This window comes from Cetorhinus maximus, chromosome 1 (genome assembly GCF_964194155.1).
Source record: "Cetorhinus maximus chromosome 1, sCetMax3.hap1.1, whole genome shotgun sequence".
NCBI lineage: Eukaryota > Metazoa > Chordata > Chondrichthyes > Lamniformes > Cetorhinidae > Cetorhinus > Cetorhinus maximus.
In genome coordinates, this window is record NC_135879.1 from 106,622,393 (window position 1) to 106,639,321 (window position 16,929).

A 16,929-nucleotide genomic window follows, 5' to 3' on the forward strand; every position below is an offset into this window, starting at 1 on the left:
ATAATAATAATGTAATTTCTAAACTGCAATCAACTTTTGTAATGTTTTGCATGGAAGATGCTTTTTCCACTTCACTCAGAGAACCCACCACATATCAGTAAAAATCAAAATGCTTGCCTGAAAAAAGAAGAGTGACTGTTTGGAAGTCAACAGCGCAGTATTTGGTTTCTGCTGATCATGAAACACACAAGGTTCACTCTTGGGCCTTGCCATCATAACCACTCAGTTGAATTCCTGCATGACACTTGCTACATGCTGTCCATTAGTCTTTTTTTCATTATCTACATACCAACAGAGACCCGCAAGATACTTTCAGTCAAGTTAGTATGCTTAACCAATTCCATCAGCCCATGCCTTCCCTCCCGTGCCATCCCAGTCGCATACCATTCCAACGTTCCCGTGCCACCCCTTCAATGTCAACCCCTCCACATTTTTCCCGTGCCCATCCCATGCCACCCCATCCATATTTCCTATGCTACACCTCCCATACCATTTCCATCTCATACCATTGCATCCCTCCATGCCATCCCTCTTATGCCAGCCCCATCCCACGACTCTTCCATATTGACCCTGACCCTCACCCATAAGCAGCAATTCATCGACTGACAGCTTGAAAATCATTTAATTAAAACTTAGTGTGCCTGAACTAAACACAAGTTGGAACAGAATCTCACCTTTCCTCCTAAGTGGGGACAGATGGGTGGAACCTTCCTGGCTCAGTCCCACTGCTATCCTGACTGCTGGCTGAGCTGGCAGTTGTTACTGAGGTGATTGTAGGTAATGCTCACACACACCCTTCTTCCAGCTAGCATACGTTAACATCACCAGAGGGAGGTGAAAGGCAAGGATGAATCCTGGCGCTTCTCACTGATTTCCGACAACTGCTCTTCATAATTGTCAGGGAGAATCCACATTGCTTCGCATGCATGTGAGCTATCTTTTTGTGGGGGCAGTGACACACCAACCATTGGCAGCCACATGTGCAACATGCACCTCGGGTGCCTCCATGTGTGCCAGCCTTGGCACACCAAATCAAAGTGGCAACTGTTTTGTGCAAATTGCAGTTAGCAACCACTTCCCTAAAACTACTTGTATGGCAGAGGTTAGACCTGGTTGTAAATTGAGAACCTTTACATCTTACTCCAGGTGTCTTGTATCAAAAAATTGTTATGCTTGGTACACTCAGTACCCAGATGTTATGATGATGAAGAACAATAGAGTTTGATGCACCCTTTAAAGTGATCAATCAAAACAGTCCACATGGCCAAAAACTATTACTATTGTAGATGTTCTACATTGTAGTAGTTAATTTTAAGGTTTACTTAAAAAGAGGCATTAAAGAGGTGTTTTTTGCTCCATTGTAGTTGTTATGGTGTGGCAGATGATGTGTGCCAGGCAGACCAAATCCACAAGGGAAACTTGGCCACGCTATCACAATGGTTTTGCAATTTGTATTTATTATGAGGTTTGTGCACTGAATTCAGAAGTAATGAGCACACTAACACCTTCAGACATTTTAAAAATTAAATTAAAATGTTTAACGTCAGTTACTTAATACAATAACAAATCCCCAAATTCCTAATTAACCTGACTTCCAACTAAAATCCCTCTTTAAGACAATAGTCCAAAATAGATTTTAAATTTAGGTAGGTAATCCAGCAAGTTTACCACAGCACCCACATGACAGTGGAATTCCAAAGGTTTTTCTCCAGCTTTGGTTACTGGACACAGCAGACTTCTGCAAAAGTGGCTGGAGGCTTTTTTCCCAAGGCTGTTTTATACGGCCCTTTTAGATCTTACATGGCCCCCGCCTTACCCCCAACATAGCCTTCTGTTCTTTATATATGTTTTTCTCTCTTTAATATGTGAATTCCCAATGTTCTATGTGTCTTTGGAGATTTACTTTTCCCATAATATAAAAATCTTTCATGTTGCCAATATGATGAGTACCTTTGGGGAAAAATAAACATACTGCTTGGCCTTGCTTATTTTGTTAGCTGTAAACATCCTATCATCCCTTTGAAACCTAATCAACCCCTTCACGTATCTAAAATTGCAAATTTCCTTCACACCCTATATGCTAAGCCCTCATCCATGTTTACTCATTAGCATTTCAAATGCCACCCTAACTTCTTTTGATAATTTCAACCTTGCAGTCTAACTGACTCTAATGCAATTAAATCACACAGACAGAACCATACATACTCACACCCATAAATCTACTTCGCAATAAACCACAATAATATTATGAAAAGTATGATAGTTTCACCACATTGTGAATGCACTTGGTGAAATGTGCAGAACTGCAAATTGGAAACTTAATTAAAATAAATTTCCAGATATTTTATTTACCTCCAAATGTATATTTATGCAGGAGAGGAATGGGGTGTGTAGTGTTTGTTTGATACCAATGGTTTTGACATTTAGTTTTTTTTAATTTGTTCATGGGAAGTGGGCTTCGCTAGCTGGGCCAGCATTTATTGCCCATCCTAATTGCCCTTGAGAAGGTGGTGGTGAGCTGCCTTCTTGAACCGCTACAGTCCCTTTGTTGTAGGTACACCCACAGTCCTGTTAGGGAGGGAGCTCCAGGATTTTGACCCAGCAAAAGTGAAGGAATGGCGATGTATTTCCAAGTCAGGATGGTGAGAGCTCGGATAATTTGTAGCAAACTTTTTGGAACAGAAAGCGTTTAACTTTGCAGTCAACATTCTGTGGACAGTCTTGTACGAGTGACAGTCCATTTGTCTGTGCCCCACAACAACACTTGTCAACAACTCTAGGTTTTTCTCTTTGCTTAAATATCTTTCGTTTTGTACTTTTTTCTATTAACTAAATATTTGAATATTTTGTCCCAGTCCTGACAAAGTAATGTCAAGCGTATGGATCAACTGATGTTTTATAGCATATCAATGAAGCAAATCGACGTTAGCTGGTTCCATTGATTGAGAGGGTGCAGTGATGAATTCTTGTGAAGATCTGACTAGACCTATAGCCTTTATAAATCAATTGAACTGCATTTAGTTTAAACTGGCAGTGGGAGGACTGTTTCTGTTCCCAATGTGGAGTTGATGGAACATGGAGTGCCTGAATGGTACAACAGCCACTGGTTTAGCCACTGATCTGAGAGGTGAAGGCAGGTGACTTGGTTTTATTAGGCCCTAATTTTATTGAAGTTGAATAAAAAGCGTGAGTGTGTCATGCATATTAAACCTTGTCAAATTAATATATATATCTTCAAACATATTGTTTAGTCTAAAGCACAGAGTGCCATCCAGAAGGAGGAACCAAGTGTACCGTCTCGACGTCTAACACATTTCAAAGACCAAGAGTCAGTTACTCGATTTGACACTGAGGTGAGAAAAACCTTTTAAAAGTATTAATAATTGATATTAATATAAGCATCATATTTATTTTATAGCTTCATTCTCAGATTTCTGTTCACTTTTTTATGTTCTAGGAGGCCCTCCCGCATTTGGGCCAATTGAGGCCCTTCAGTGGCCAATTAATGGTCGCTTGAGGCACCCTTCTCGTCCCGCTGCAATTTTGCTGTAGTAGGTGAAGGGCAAGAGCTAAATTTGAAGCCTGGCAGGTTTCACTCCTTGAGCTATTGGCAGGAAAGGAGGGTATTTGTCCTTTAGGGCCCCATTGGAAGCTCCCCAAAATCTCACCCCCACCCCAGATTTCCTATCCCCACCCATCACCCCTCCAGAGAGCTGCCGGGCAGTTGATTGGCTGACAGCTCTTGGAGACGGGACTTCCTCCCCACATGGGTGGGGTGTGGTGGGAGGTTGCAGTGGGGCAACCTGCTGGAGCAGTGGTGGGCTTGCCCTTGAGTTTTTCGCCAGTGGGAAGCTTCGCGAAATTTAAAATCCTGCCCCTAATCTATCAGTTTTTTTTGGGCCAAAAATTCTAGTTGTTAAATTGATTGAATTAAGCAATGAAAATAATAATGTGGTAACTTGGTTAAACTGTATGGAGAGACACTTTGACACCTGGGGCTAGATTTTCACCGTGGAGACAGAACAGGAATTGGGTCTGTTCCTGTGTCAGAAATCCTCCTCCAGTGGGAAACAGACTGAAGTTCAGGTTTTCATGAGGATGAGCTTTTAACTGACATGGATATTAATATGTTTTCTGACAAATTAAAGCTCATGGAGGCAGGAATGGAGTTGGGTCAGATGAAGTTAGGGAACTCAGTCAGGCACCCACAGCAGCCATCACTGAGCCTACTGATTATCCTGAGAAAGAGTTTGTGCCAAAGCCTTCTACTGCACCACAGGGAAGTGAGATGTCACAAGGGAGCTCAAGGCCGGGCAACCATGAGGGAGGTCCTCTTCTCAGAGGGTGGCAAAAAGAAGCCACCTTGTCATGCAACAGGGGCATCTATATTTTCAGCATCATTGCTCTCCATCTTCAGTTCTTCCTCTGTCACCTCCTGCTCGTGCTCCTCCCTCGATAAGCTGCCCCCATCCAGGCTTTGCTGTGCTCAACAATCATACCTCTGTGGAGGGCTGTAATGGAGAGACAACAGACCAAGCAATGACGGAGACCCTTGCAGGAGGATATTGCAGGGGGTGCCAGCAGATTGATCCAGACATTAAACCCAGTGCCCCCTGAGCCTGCGATGTCCCATCAGTTGTGAATCTAATGTGTTGTCCAGCCTTGGTGAAGAGACCATCCGTCACCTGGGTGATGCATTGCTGTACATCCACCTGTGAGATGCTGCTGAGGTCATCCCTAATGAGGGCACAGATATCTGTGACTGTCTGGAGAGTCACAGTCTCCTTTAGCACTGGTATTCAGTCACCTACAGGTATCTTCACCTCATCCTGTTGGTCCTGTGCCAAGGTAGTATCTCCTTCTCATTCGTGCCTCTCGTCTCTCTCCTCTGGCCTTTGCTGCTCGGCGCTATGTCCTTTCTGTGCAGGCTGCTGCTCCTTATCTCCAATGGCCTCGATTTCTCAGGGTGCACCACCAATTTTCTGCTGCACCCTTCTTGGTGCTCAGCCTTGCCAACTGCTCCGATGCCTACGCAATGCCAGGAGGGTGATAACCTCCTGAATGGACAAAGTTCTTGATTCTGACCTGTGATGGGATGTTGCAACTTTAACTTTAAAGGGGTAAGCCCTTTCACCTATGATAAGCCATTACATTTACCTTTAGAAACTTTCCTGGGCTCCCTGACTCAACCGTGGCATGGCTCATGCCAGCCTGCAGCTGTCCTGAGACACACAGCTTCAAAGCATCGGCCGCCCACAGGAAATTCATAGAGACGGAATTTGAACAAGCCCTCAATTGGCTTAATTGGCTTGTTTAGGAGCGCGGGCGAGTTAGCAGGACTGAACTCCCCGCATCCTTGGGAATGAAAGCGGAACATCTGGATGCACAACATCACTGCCACTTTTCCTGGCCTCCTGCCTCTGTCCTGGCCTGATTTGTGCCATAATAACCTAGCCCCTGTTGTGTGAACATTATTTTGAATATTATTACCCACTTATTTCGATGTCTGCTTCTTATAGCAGCTGGAGCAAAGTTATTGCAGTGTGCATAACATAGCAACGAACCAGGCTGTCCTGGAAGTGGATGAATGTGACTTGGTAGTCCAGCAGGGTACTCGTATACGTATATTTGTTTTCCTTTGGAATCGTACAATGGAAAGTGTAAGACAACAGCTGCACTGTAGTACTAAATGATGTTCTGACTGCCAGGTCAGAATTGTTTGTAGAAGATGTGGAAGATATTTCATTGGGATAATTGTCAGCTGGGTATAGAACAAAGAAAATAAACAGCATTATAAATTGGACTTTCTGCATTCTGCTGTAATTGTTAAAGTGCAATAGGCATTTATTTTAAAATACAGAGCTTTTTAAGCTGATTATGAACTTACTCTGTAATTTATTTAATGCCTCATTAATTTCCTATTGATGTAAACATAAAGAAGCTTATTTTGTATTCTGTAAAGAAAGGGAACATTTGTACAAAGCACAAAATAGATGCCTTATTAGGCAGTGTTTTAAACTTAGTGTCCACGTGAGCAGTCTTCTCCAAATGCCATGTGGTCAGCACTTTACCTCTACTGCCCAATATTTGGTCATCTGATTACATGACCCAGAGGTTGTAACAATAAAAACCATTGTAATATGAGTTGGACACTGTAATCTCAAGCTGGCAAATGTGCTGCAATTTTGTGACTGGTAGTCTGATGAGTACTTTAGTGAGATAAAGTTATAAAACATCTGGTGGATTTATTTTTGTAAGCAAAGGAAGTAATGATTTTAATGCATTAATAAATATTTCATAGCTCTCCTTGTAGCTTGGAAAAAAAGAAAACACTCCGCATTCTCCCTTTTAGCAAACTAAATATACCTTCTCTTACCAGTAAAACCCTTGAACCTGATCAACACTATCCTAAGGGGAGCATGCTAACTCTCTATATGTCTTTCTTACTAAATCTTCTGTACTGCATTAGACCAAAGCCTGAATTTTACCATAAAAATAATACTGAGGCTATGAGCACTCATCTTTATTAAGGAGTAAATCAGACGATAATTTCTGACATCTGTGCATGCAGTGTACAACATGGAAATCAGGAGGTTACTGTCCGAATACTCCATAGGCTTCGTCACATCGATATCCCACTGAGATATTCTACATCATTCATGTGTTTTAATGTTACGTTGTGGCACGTAAGCCAATCAACACAGGAGAAAATGTAGAGCTTGTCCATTCAAGTGCAAGTGACTTTTTAACAACATGATAAGTCTCAGTTACTACCAAACAACCTCTCCAGCACTGAAAGTTTACTTTTTACAAGTGTGGGATGTAATTTCTTTAGATGATAACTAAAATTTATTTTTGCTTTCTTTTCTGTCTCGTTATCTCCCTCTCTCATTGAATTCATAGAAGCATAGAAACATAGAGAGGAGGAGGAGTTGGTCATTTGGTTCTTCGAGCTGCTCCGCCATTCAGTATGATCATGGCTGATTCCCTCTCACAACACCATACTCCCGCGCTCTCCCCATATCTTTTAACACCATTATGGTCTAAAAAGCTATCTATCCTTCTTAAATATATTTAGTGACTTGGCCTCCACAACCTTCTGTGGTAGAGAATTTCACAGGTTCACCACCCTATGAGTGAAGAAGTTTCTCCTTGTCTCAGTCCTAAATGGCCTACCCCATATCCTGAGACTGTGACCCCTTATTCTGGACCCTCTAGCCAGAGGAAACAGCATCCCTGCATCCAGTTTGTCCATCCCTGTCAGAATTTTATATGTTTCAATGAGACCCCCTCTCATTCTTCTAAACTTCAGTGAACACAGGCCTAGTAGACCCAATCTTTCCACATATGAACAATCCTGCCATCCCAGGAATCAGTCTGGTGAACCTTTGCTGCATTCTATGACAAGTGTATAATTTCTAGGTAAGGAGACTAAAACTGCACACAATACTCCAGGTGTGGTCTCACCAAGGCCCTGTCCAGCAGAAGTAAGACATCCTTGCGTCTGTGCTCAAATCCTCTCGCAATGAAGGCCAACATACCATTTGCCTTCTTAACTACTTGCTGCACCTGCATGCTTGCTTTCATTGATTGGTGTACCAGGACACTCAGGTCCCTTTATACATCAACATTTCCCAACCTGTCACAATTTAAATAATACTTTGCCATTCTGTTTTTCCTACCGAATTGGATAACTTCACACTTATCCACGTTATGCTGCATCTGCCAGCATTTGCCCACTGACTCAACCTGTCTAAATCGCCTTGAAGCCTCTTAACACCCTCATCATTGCCCACATTCCCACCAAGTTTTGTGTTATCAGCAAACTTGAAAATATTACATTTGGTTCCCTCATCCAAACCATTGACATATATTGTGAATAGCTGGGGCCTAAGCACTGATCCCTGCAATACCCCACTAGTACCCGTTGCCTGCCACTCCAAAAAAGACCCATTTATTCCAACTTTGTTTTTTGTCTGCTAAACAATTCTCAATCCATGTCAGTATATTACCCCCAATCCCATGTGCTTTAACTTTACACACTAACCTCTTATGTGGGACTTTATCAAAAGCTTTCTGAAAATCCAAATACGTCACATCCACTGGTTCTCCCTTATCTATTCTGCTAGTTACATCCTCAGAAAATTCCAATGGTTTGTCAAACATGATTTATCTTTCATGAATCCATGTTGACTTTGTCTAACCCACTGATATTTTCTAAGTGTCCTGTAATCACACCCTTTATGAAGGACTCGAGCATTTTTCCTACTTCTGATGCTAGGCTAACCGGTCTGTAATTCCCTGTTCTCTCCCTCCCTCTTTTAAATAGTGGGGTTACATTTGCCACCCTCCAATCTGCCGGGTCTGTTCCAGAATCTACAGAATTTTGGAAGATGACAACCAGCACATCCATTATTTCCATGGCCACCTCCTTTAGTACCCTGGGATGTGGATTATCAGGTCCTGGGGATTTATTGGTTTTCAGTCCCATTAATTTCTCCAGCACTATTTTTTTAGTAATTCTAATTTCCTTCAATTCCTCCATCTCATTAGATCCTTGGTTCCCTAGTATTCCTGGGAAGTTATTTGTGTCATCCTCCATGAAGACAAAACTAAAGTAGTCGTTTAATTGCTCTGCCATTTCCTTGTTCTCCATTATAAATTATCCTGTTTCGGACAGTAAGGGACTTACATTTGTCTTCATTAATCTTTTTCTTTTTACATGCTTCGAAGCTTTTACAGTTCACTTTTATGTTCCTTGCAAGTTTACTCTCATAATCTAGTTTTCTTCTCTTAATCAATCTCTTGGCCCTCCTTTGCTGAATTATAAACTGTTCCCAGTCCTCAGGCTTACTACTTTTTCTAGCAACATTGTTTGGCTCCACTTTGGATCTAATACTATCCTTAATTTATTTTGTTAGCCATGTTTGGACCTCTTTTCCTGTTGTGTTTTTGCAACAGAAAGGTATGTATAACTGTTGCAATGCATACATTCGTTCCTTAAATATTGGCATCGCCTATCCACTGTCATACTTGTTAATGAAGTTCCCCAAATGTGGTTGACTGTTAACTGCCCTCTGAAATGGCCTGGTCAGCCACTGAGTTCAAGGGCAGTTAAGGATGGGCAACAAATGCTGGCCTTGCCAGCGACTCCCACATCCCATGAAAGAATAAATCTATCTTAGCCAACTCACACCTCTTATCTTAGTTTCCTTTGTTTAGATTTAGGACCCTAGTTTTGGATCGGACTACTTCACTTTCCATTCTAATGAAGAATTCTATTATGTTATGGTCACTGTTCCCTGAAGAAACCTGCAGAACAAAATTATTAATTAACCCCTTCTCATTGCACAATACCAAATCTAGGATAGCCTGTTCCCTGCTTGGTTCCTCGACGTACTGGTCTAAAAAACACCTTGAACACACTCTGGGAATTCATCCATCACCGTATTACTGCTAATTTGGTTTGCCCAGTCTATATGTAGATTAAAGTCACCCATAATTATTGTAGCACCCTTGTTACGTGCATCTCTAATTTCCTGCTTAATGCCATCCTCTACCTTACCACAACTGTTCCGAGGTTTATAGACAACTCCGACTACAGTTTTCCATCCTTGTTGCTTCTTAGCTCCACCCAGTCTGATTCTACCCTCTTTCACTATTGCACTGATTTCATCCTTCACTAACAATGCCACCCCACCTCCTTTTCCTTTTTGCCTTTCCTTCCTAAATATCGAGCACTCTTGGATATTCAGTTCCCAGCCTTGGTCACCCTGCAGCCATGTCTCCATAATCGCAATCATATCGTACCTGTTTACATCTTTTTGCGCTGTTATTTCATCTACCTTATTGCAAATGCTCCATTCATTCAGATACAGTGCCTTTAGATTTGTCTTTTTAACATCTTTACACATCATTTTTTGTGCTAAGGCCCTCTTTGCTGTTGGCCATTGTTTCCTCTGCCTTCCACTCCTGCTTCCTACTTTTCTGACTTTCGTTCCTATCTTTGTTTCCCTCCTGTGTGTCTCCCTGCTCAGGTTCCCTGAGGGTGAGTGAGGTGGATTGGAAGTTGAATGATCTGATTGCTCCCACCCCCGCCATCTCAGCTTGTCCAATCAATCGTCAGATGGCCAATTAGTGGCAATCCAGCGGGAAGGAGGCCGATCAAGGGCATAAAGGAGGGCTCCGTGCCTAATTGGGACTGTAGGCTGGGGCGTCATGCAGCAGCAGGGTAATACCGCAAACAAGAAGTTGGTCACGGCTACAAGTTTAAAGGCCCCATGCTCTCTGAATCTCTTTTTTTATGGAAGGCTCAAAAAAGCTAAGAAATGAGTTTAACAAACATGCAGACACTGTCAGCTTCACCAGCAGGATCTGCTGCTGCATTCAGCCATGGTCCCAGTGGCTGGTCTTTTCTTCTGCCCTTGTGCCACCTTGTCGTAGCTGCCGTTTAAAAGAAAAACTCCCAAACATTTCCGTGTCTGACACATGGAAAATGCAGCAGGCAATGAAAAATTGCAGATGTTTGGGTCATTAACAATAGCTTGTTAATTAGTAATTTTAAAATGGCAGGTGGGCTGCTGATTTCTGTGTCTACTTGCCTTCTGAACTTTGAGGTTTGTGGGACTTACTGACCCAACATCATCATCACCTATTTTATATTGACACAAGGTCGGGGGGGGTGGGGGAGTGGCCTGTCTGTTTGGCACTGTAAAATCCAGCCCAGGTGTGTCGTAGATTTAACCCCTTGAGAGCTGAGTTTGACTTGATATTATTTTAATGTATATCATATCAGAATTCTCCTGTGACCAAAATTCCAATCTAGCCGCCAGGAATCAAAGAACACTGGTGTGCTCTTTTCTTCAACAATAATGTAGTCAATTTAATATTGTGACATGTTCAGGTAGATGAAGAGGACATGAAGAGACCAAGAGGTGATGGATCGCCCTTTCCTCCTTCAAGAGTGAGGTTTCGTGAAATAGCGAATAAAGTAAAGCAGAAAGCACAGGCAAGTCTCCAAGATCCAATGCTATATGTTTTTCTCATGTTTTAAATCATATCTTTGTGCATGTTATAAAAGTTAATTTAGCTCTAAAATTAAAATTTGCGTATTCAGTATAATTTGGGATGCCAGTGGAGATTGGTGAGATAATCACTGTCTACTAATATAAAAGCAGAATACTGCAGATGCTGGAAATCTGAAATAACAGAAAATGCTGGAAAAACTCAGCAGGTCTGGCAGCATCTGTGAAGAGAGAAACAGACTTAACGTTTTGAGTCCACGTGACTTCTTCAGAGCTGCAGAGAGGTAGAACTGTGATGGGTTTTATGCTGTTGACAAAAGAGGGGTGGAGCAAATAGAAGGTCAGGGATAGGTTGGAGGTCAGGAGAGATAAAATGACAACGATGTCATGGACACAAGACAAAGGGAGTGGTAATGATGGTGTTAAAGACTGAAGCAGGTGTTAATAGTGGCATAAAGGTTAGATAGAATGTATTAATAGCAGAACAAGAGTCTGCTTTCTGAAAGCAAAACATGAGAACAAGATAACAGACTGACTGGCACTTGGGGAGGAGGGGTTGGAAGGGAGTGGTGGTGGGGGGGGGGCGGTGGGGGGGGCGGTGGGGGGGGGGGGGGTGGGGGGGGCGGTGGGGGGGGTGGAAAAAATCAAAATGGAGGACAGAGTTCATGGTCTGAATGTGGCAAACTCAGTGTTAAGTCCAGAAGGACCTGATATTCTTGTGTGAACCACTTATCTACCCATACACTAATAGCTTGATCCTGAAATTCTTGGGGCATTCTTCTGTCAGCACCAATAGGGCAAAGTCTAACCCTGTATGCCCAAATCCAGAAACATGGTCTGCGTACTAACTTGTGAAGGTGAGTGTTACCTGCACAGTTAGAGTAGGTGCGTTTCTCCTGAAAGGTGCTCCAATGGCCAATCAGAATGTAGCATAGGTGCCAGGCCACTGAAATAACAGACAGCAGGTACTTGAAGGACCAAACCAAATCCGCCCTTTTAACATCTGGCAATGGAACAAGAAAGCCTCTTAGGGAAGGTCATCGATTCAGGGCAGTATGATTTAAGTATTCAAATTTCTGAAAGCTTGGAGTAGAATAGTTAGAAGTAGTTTTTTTCTAGTGGTTCTGGTCTAGAAAGATAGACTTAACTGCAAGATTAATATAAGAAGTTTAGAACAGAGAGCAACAGAAACATGTTTACACATGGAAAGATGAGGGTGTGTAATTTGCTTCCAGGCTCAGTGGTTGAAATAGAAACTGCCAACTTTCAAAATTAGATTGGATAGAGGGATGAAGGAATATGGGGCCAGGGCAGGTAAATAGATTAAGGCTGTTTGGTCGTATGGAGGGTAAATGCCGCTATGGAGTATTGGGGTCAAGTGACCTGTTTCTGTGTTGTAACTGTGATGTATTTCTAAAGTAAGACTATGGGGTCTTTTTCAATTCTCTTAGGAACTCACACCAGCTCTCCACATGAGATTTCTGAGGCTTTATTGGGACTAAAAGGGTTGAACTTTCTGGGTTGGTGGCAGCAGGACAGGAGGGAAGGCGTAAGATTGCAGCATGACTTTAGAGTGACACTTGGTTGGAGCAGAATTTTGGTAGTTTGGGTTCCGTTCCGAATTCCTGTACACCCTATAACTAAAGGTCAGAAATCTTCCCTTTCTGCTGTCCCAGAACCCAGAAAATTTGCGAGCATGTATGTGTGCATGTGGTGCCTTGAAGTTTGTTTCTTTCCACCAATCCGATTGGACCATCAAAAAAAGCTCTCCCTTCAACCAATCAGAGCCAGAAACCATAAATTTCAATTTCTTGGAACGAAGCAACCCCTAATTCACATTGGCAGCCCCCTTGGAGGTACTGTATGGCTGTTCTGTGAAACAGTAATGTCACATTGTCTGAGAATCAGACATATTCTTGCAACAGACTATTTAGATAGCTTTTCTCTGCATCTACCAATATAATGGTTGATGCTGACATTACAGGCCGGAAATGAGAAAATGTTCCATTTTCTCAGCAATAACATCACACTCTCACCGAGCATGACAAGGACAGGGGATTGATTCATGCTACGTGAGGGCATTTGAGCAATCATATGTTCTTGAGATTCTGAAATATCTAATTCATTTATTATTCTCCCCGGTACCCCCCAATATGCATTTCTTTCTTGTAATGCATACTGAGTAGGCTATTCATATCAGTTTTGCTTGTTTAGAGTTTAATGTTTTAATTTTCCACAAATCCTTTACTTATAAATGGAAAACATTACAAAGCTGAACATGCGAGCTCCGAAAACATAGATCAAACTGGATAAAAGGTTGGCTTTGTAACAGGAAACAAAGGGTAATGGTCGATGGATACCCTTGCGAATGGAAAGTTGTCTCAAGTGGTGTTCCACAGGGCTCAGTGTTGGGACCCTTGCTGTTTGTGTTATATATTAACAATTTGGACGTGAACGTGGGGGGCACGATTGGGAAATTTGCAGATGACACAAAGATTGGCCAAGTAGTGGATAGTGTAGAGGATAGCCATAATCTCCAAAACCATATAGATGGGTTGGTGGAGTGGGCGGTAAAGTGGCAGATGGATTTTAACATAGAGAAGTGTGAGGTCATACATTTAGGGAGGTCAAACAGTTACAGGGATTACAAAATAAATGGGAATATACTAAGAGGGGTAGATGAAGTGAAAGATCTTGGCATACAAGTACACAGGTCGCTGAAGGCAGCAGTTCAAGTAGACAAGGTTGTAAAGAAGGCATATGGAATGCTCTCCTTCATTGGCAAAGGTATGGAATATAAAAGTAAGGATATAATGTTGGAATTGTATAAAACACTGGTGAGGCCTCAACTGGAGTACTGTGTGCAGTTCTGGTCACCACATTACAGGAAGGACGTGAGAGTGCAGAGGAGGTTTACAAGAATGTTGCCAGGGTTAGAAAAGTGTAGTGACGAGGAGAGATTGGATAGGTTGGGGTTATTTTCCTTAGAACAATGAAGGCTGAGGGGTGACTTGATTGAGGTGTACAAAATTGTGAGGGGAATAGATAGAGTGGACATGATAAAATTGTTTACATTGATGGAGAATTCTAGAACCAGGGGACATAGATTCAAGATAAGTGGCAGAAGGTGTAGGGGGGACATGAGGAAGAACTTTTTTACGCAGAGGGTAGTGGGTGTCTGGAATTCACTGACCAAGTTGGTGGTAGAGGCAGAAACTTTAAACTCTTTTAAAAAGTACCTGGATCTGCACCTAAAGTGCTGTAAGCTGCAGGGCTATAGGCCGGGTGCAGGAAGGTGGGATTAGAAAGGGCACCTGGGTGTCCTTGGGCTGGCGTGGACAAGATGGGCCGAAAGGCCTCCTTCTGTGCTGTAACTTTTCTATGGTTTTATCACTTATTGTTAATGCTTTGACAAATTCACAGCAGGGAAGATGAAAAACTGTTTAGTAACACAACATTTTTCAATTCTCAGTGGTGTGAAGTAGAATTTTTGCCTTAGGTCAATGTAATATCTTTAAAATGGAAACGCCTGAAAGATCACCTGGGTGCTCTTTGTAACAGTAATTGCACATAAAAAGAAAATGGGGCTAAGTTTTCGTCTGGGTGTAGAGGCGGGTTTCGGTGCATGAATAGCTACACTTCGGGCAAAATTGTCCCAGAATTGCACTAAGTATGGGAGCGGGCGTGAAAAATGATGTTTTACCTGCCAGCTGCAATGGCGGATTTTCGTGCCGTATCACCCCCTTCCCGCCTCATAAATTATGCAGTCACGGGAAATTGAAAGCTCGTGGTATAGGGGGTAACATAGTGGCATGAATAGAAGATTGGCTAGCTACAGGAAGCACAGAGTAAGCATAAATGGGTCTTTTTCTGGTTGGTAGGATGTGATGGGTGGTGTGCCACAGGGATCAGTGCTGGGACCTCAACTTTTTACAATTTATATAAATGACTTGGATGAGGGGACCAAATGGTTGCTAAACTTCCTGATGACACAAAGATAGGTAGGAAAGTAAATTATGAAGAGGACGTAAGGAGGCTACAAAGGGACACAGATAGGTTAAATGAGTGGGCAAAGATCTGGCAAATGGAGTATAATGTGGGCAGATGTGAAATTGTTCATTTTGGCAGGAAGAATAAAAAAGAAGCTCACTATCTAAATGGTGAGAGATTACAGAGCTCTGAGATACAGAGGGACCTTGGTGTTTTAGTGCATGAATCACAAAAGGTTAGTATGCAGGTCCAGCAAATTAGGAAAGCTAATAGAATGTTATCATTTATTGTGAGGGGAATTGAACACAAAAATAGGAAGGTTATGCTTCAGTTGTACAGGGCACTAGTGAGACCACATTTGGAGTATTGTGGAGAGTACAAGTCTCCTTATTTAAAGAAAGATGTAAATGCATTGGAAGCAGTTCAGTGAGGGTGTACTAGACTAATACCAGGAACGGGCGGGTTGCCTTATGAGGAAAGGCTAGACGGGTTAAGGCTTTTATCCCCTGGAATTTAGAAGAGTAAGAGTTGACTTAATTGAAACCTTTAAGATACTGAGGGGTCTTGACAGGGTGGATGTGGAGAGAATGCTTCCTCTTGTGGGAGAATCTAGTTCTAGGGGTCACTGTTTAAAAATAAGGGGTCATTCATTTAAGACAGAGATGAGGAGAATTTTTTTCTCTGAGGGTTGTGAGTGTCTTGAACTCTCTTCCTCAAAAGGTGGTGGAAGCAGAGTCTTTGAATATTTTTAAAGCAGAGATAGATTGATCCTTGATTAACAAGGGGGTGAAGGGTTATCGGGGTAGGCAGGAATGTGGGGCTAAGGTTACGTTCAGATCAGCCATGATCTCACTGAATGGTGGAGCAGGTTCGAGGGGCCGAGTGGCCTACTCCTGCTTCTAGCTCGTATCTTCGTAGGTAAATACACCGTCTCGCTGGCTGGAGGCCTCGGATTTGCCCACCACGCCATTTCCTCGCTGCTTCCTCATTCTGGGCGCCATATTTAAACTAAAGCCACGTGCACAGTTCTCAATGCTTGCAGCCCAGGACTGATCCAATGAAGACATTGCCCTGAAAGATAAGAGGAGTGTGGATTCAGTGATGCATTCCTGGAACATCTTTTGGACGCCGTGGAGGACCGCCGCAATGTCGTCTACACCATCTCTGGCTACAGGAGGCCCATCAGTCTCGCCGCTCTGGTTTGGGAGGCAGTGGCAGTGGTTGTCAGTGCCAACGCTGCACACAAGAGGTCGGCCATCCAGTGCAGAAAAAGGATGAATGATTGCATCTGTGTCGCCAGCGTAAGCCAACCATCTCATCACTCTGAACTCGCCTACTCATAAGCCCATCATACATTCACTGGCATCTCACTCACTGCCAGCTCAAGGAACATCACCACTCACTCTCTCTCATACACACCCTTAAATCTCCATCTGGCCTCATCTCCTCTGGCAATCACCACCTCATCCTGTCCATGGCTCCTCTCAACTCACACACACACCTGGTATTCTTCTCATTTGACCTGGCATGGGCCTTGCTCACCCTCTCACCATCTGTCTTTATGCAGGACAAGATCGTGCACAACCAACAAGAGAGGTCCCAGACCAGTGTGGGGGGGTGGAGTGCCGGACATCAAGGCCCTTACTCTGTTCGAGAGTTGAATGTTGGGACTGGCTGGAGAGGATGTGGACCATTACTGTGGCGACGATGAGATCGGTGGCAAGAATCCATGTGAGGACCCTGCAGCACATCATTCTTATGTTAAAGCTACTCTGAGTCCACTGCTCTGTGTGTAACGTGGCTGCCAAGCATGAATAAACTCCACTTCTCTCCTAGGCATATCTGCCACGTCTCCCTCTGGCAGCTTTGATCCAAACCCCAGTGCCGAGACCACCTTGGATGAGGACCCTGAGGG

General features: G+C 43.0%; 1 protein-coding gene across 2 annotated transcripts in view; it reads left to right on the plus strand.

The window, feature by feature from the left end:
* cc2d2a (coiled-coil and C2 domain containing 2A) overlaps positions 1–16,929 on the plus strand; it is a 191,960-nt gene that overhangs the window by 25,268 nt on the left and 149,763 nt on the right. For both annotated transcript variants that reach the window (XM_078544962.1, XM_078544971.1), the window contains exons 8-9: positions 3,252–3,353; positions 10,904–11,008. In XM_078544962.1, the coding sequence (XP_078401088.1) occupies positions 3,252–3,353; positions 10,904–11,008 (207 nt within the window). The remainder of the gene's footprint in view (positions 1–3,251; positions 3,354–10,903; positions 11,009–16,929) is intronic.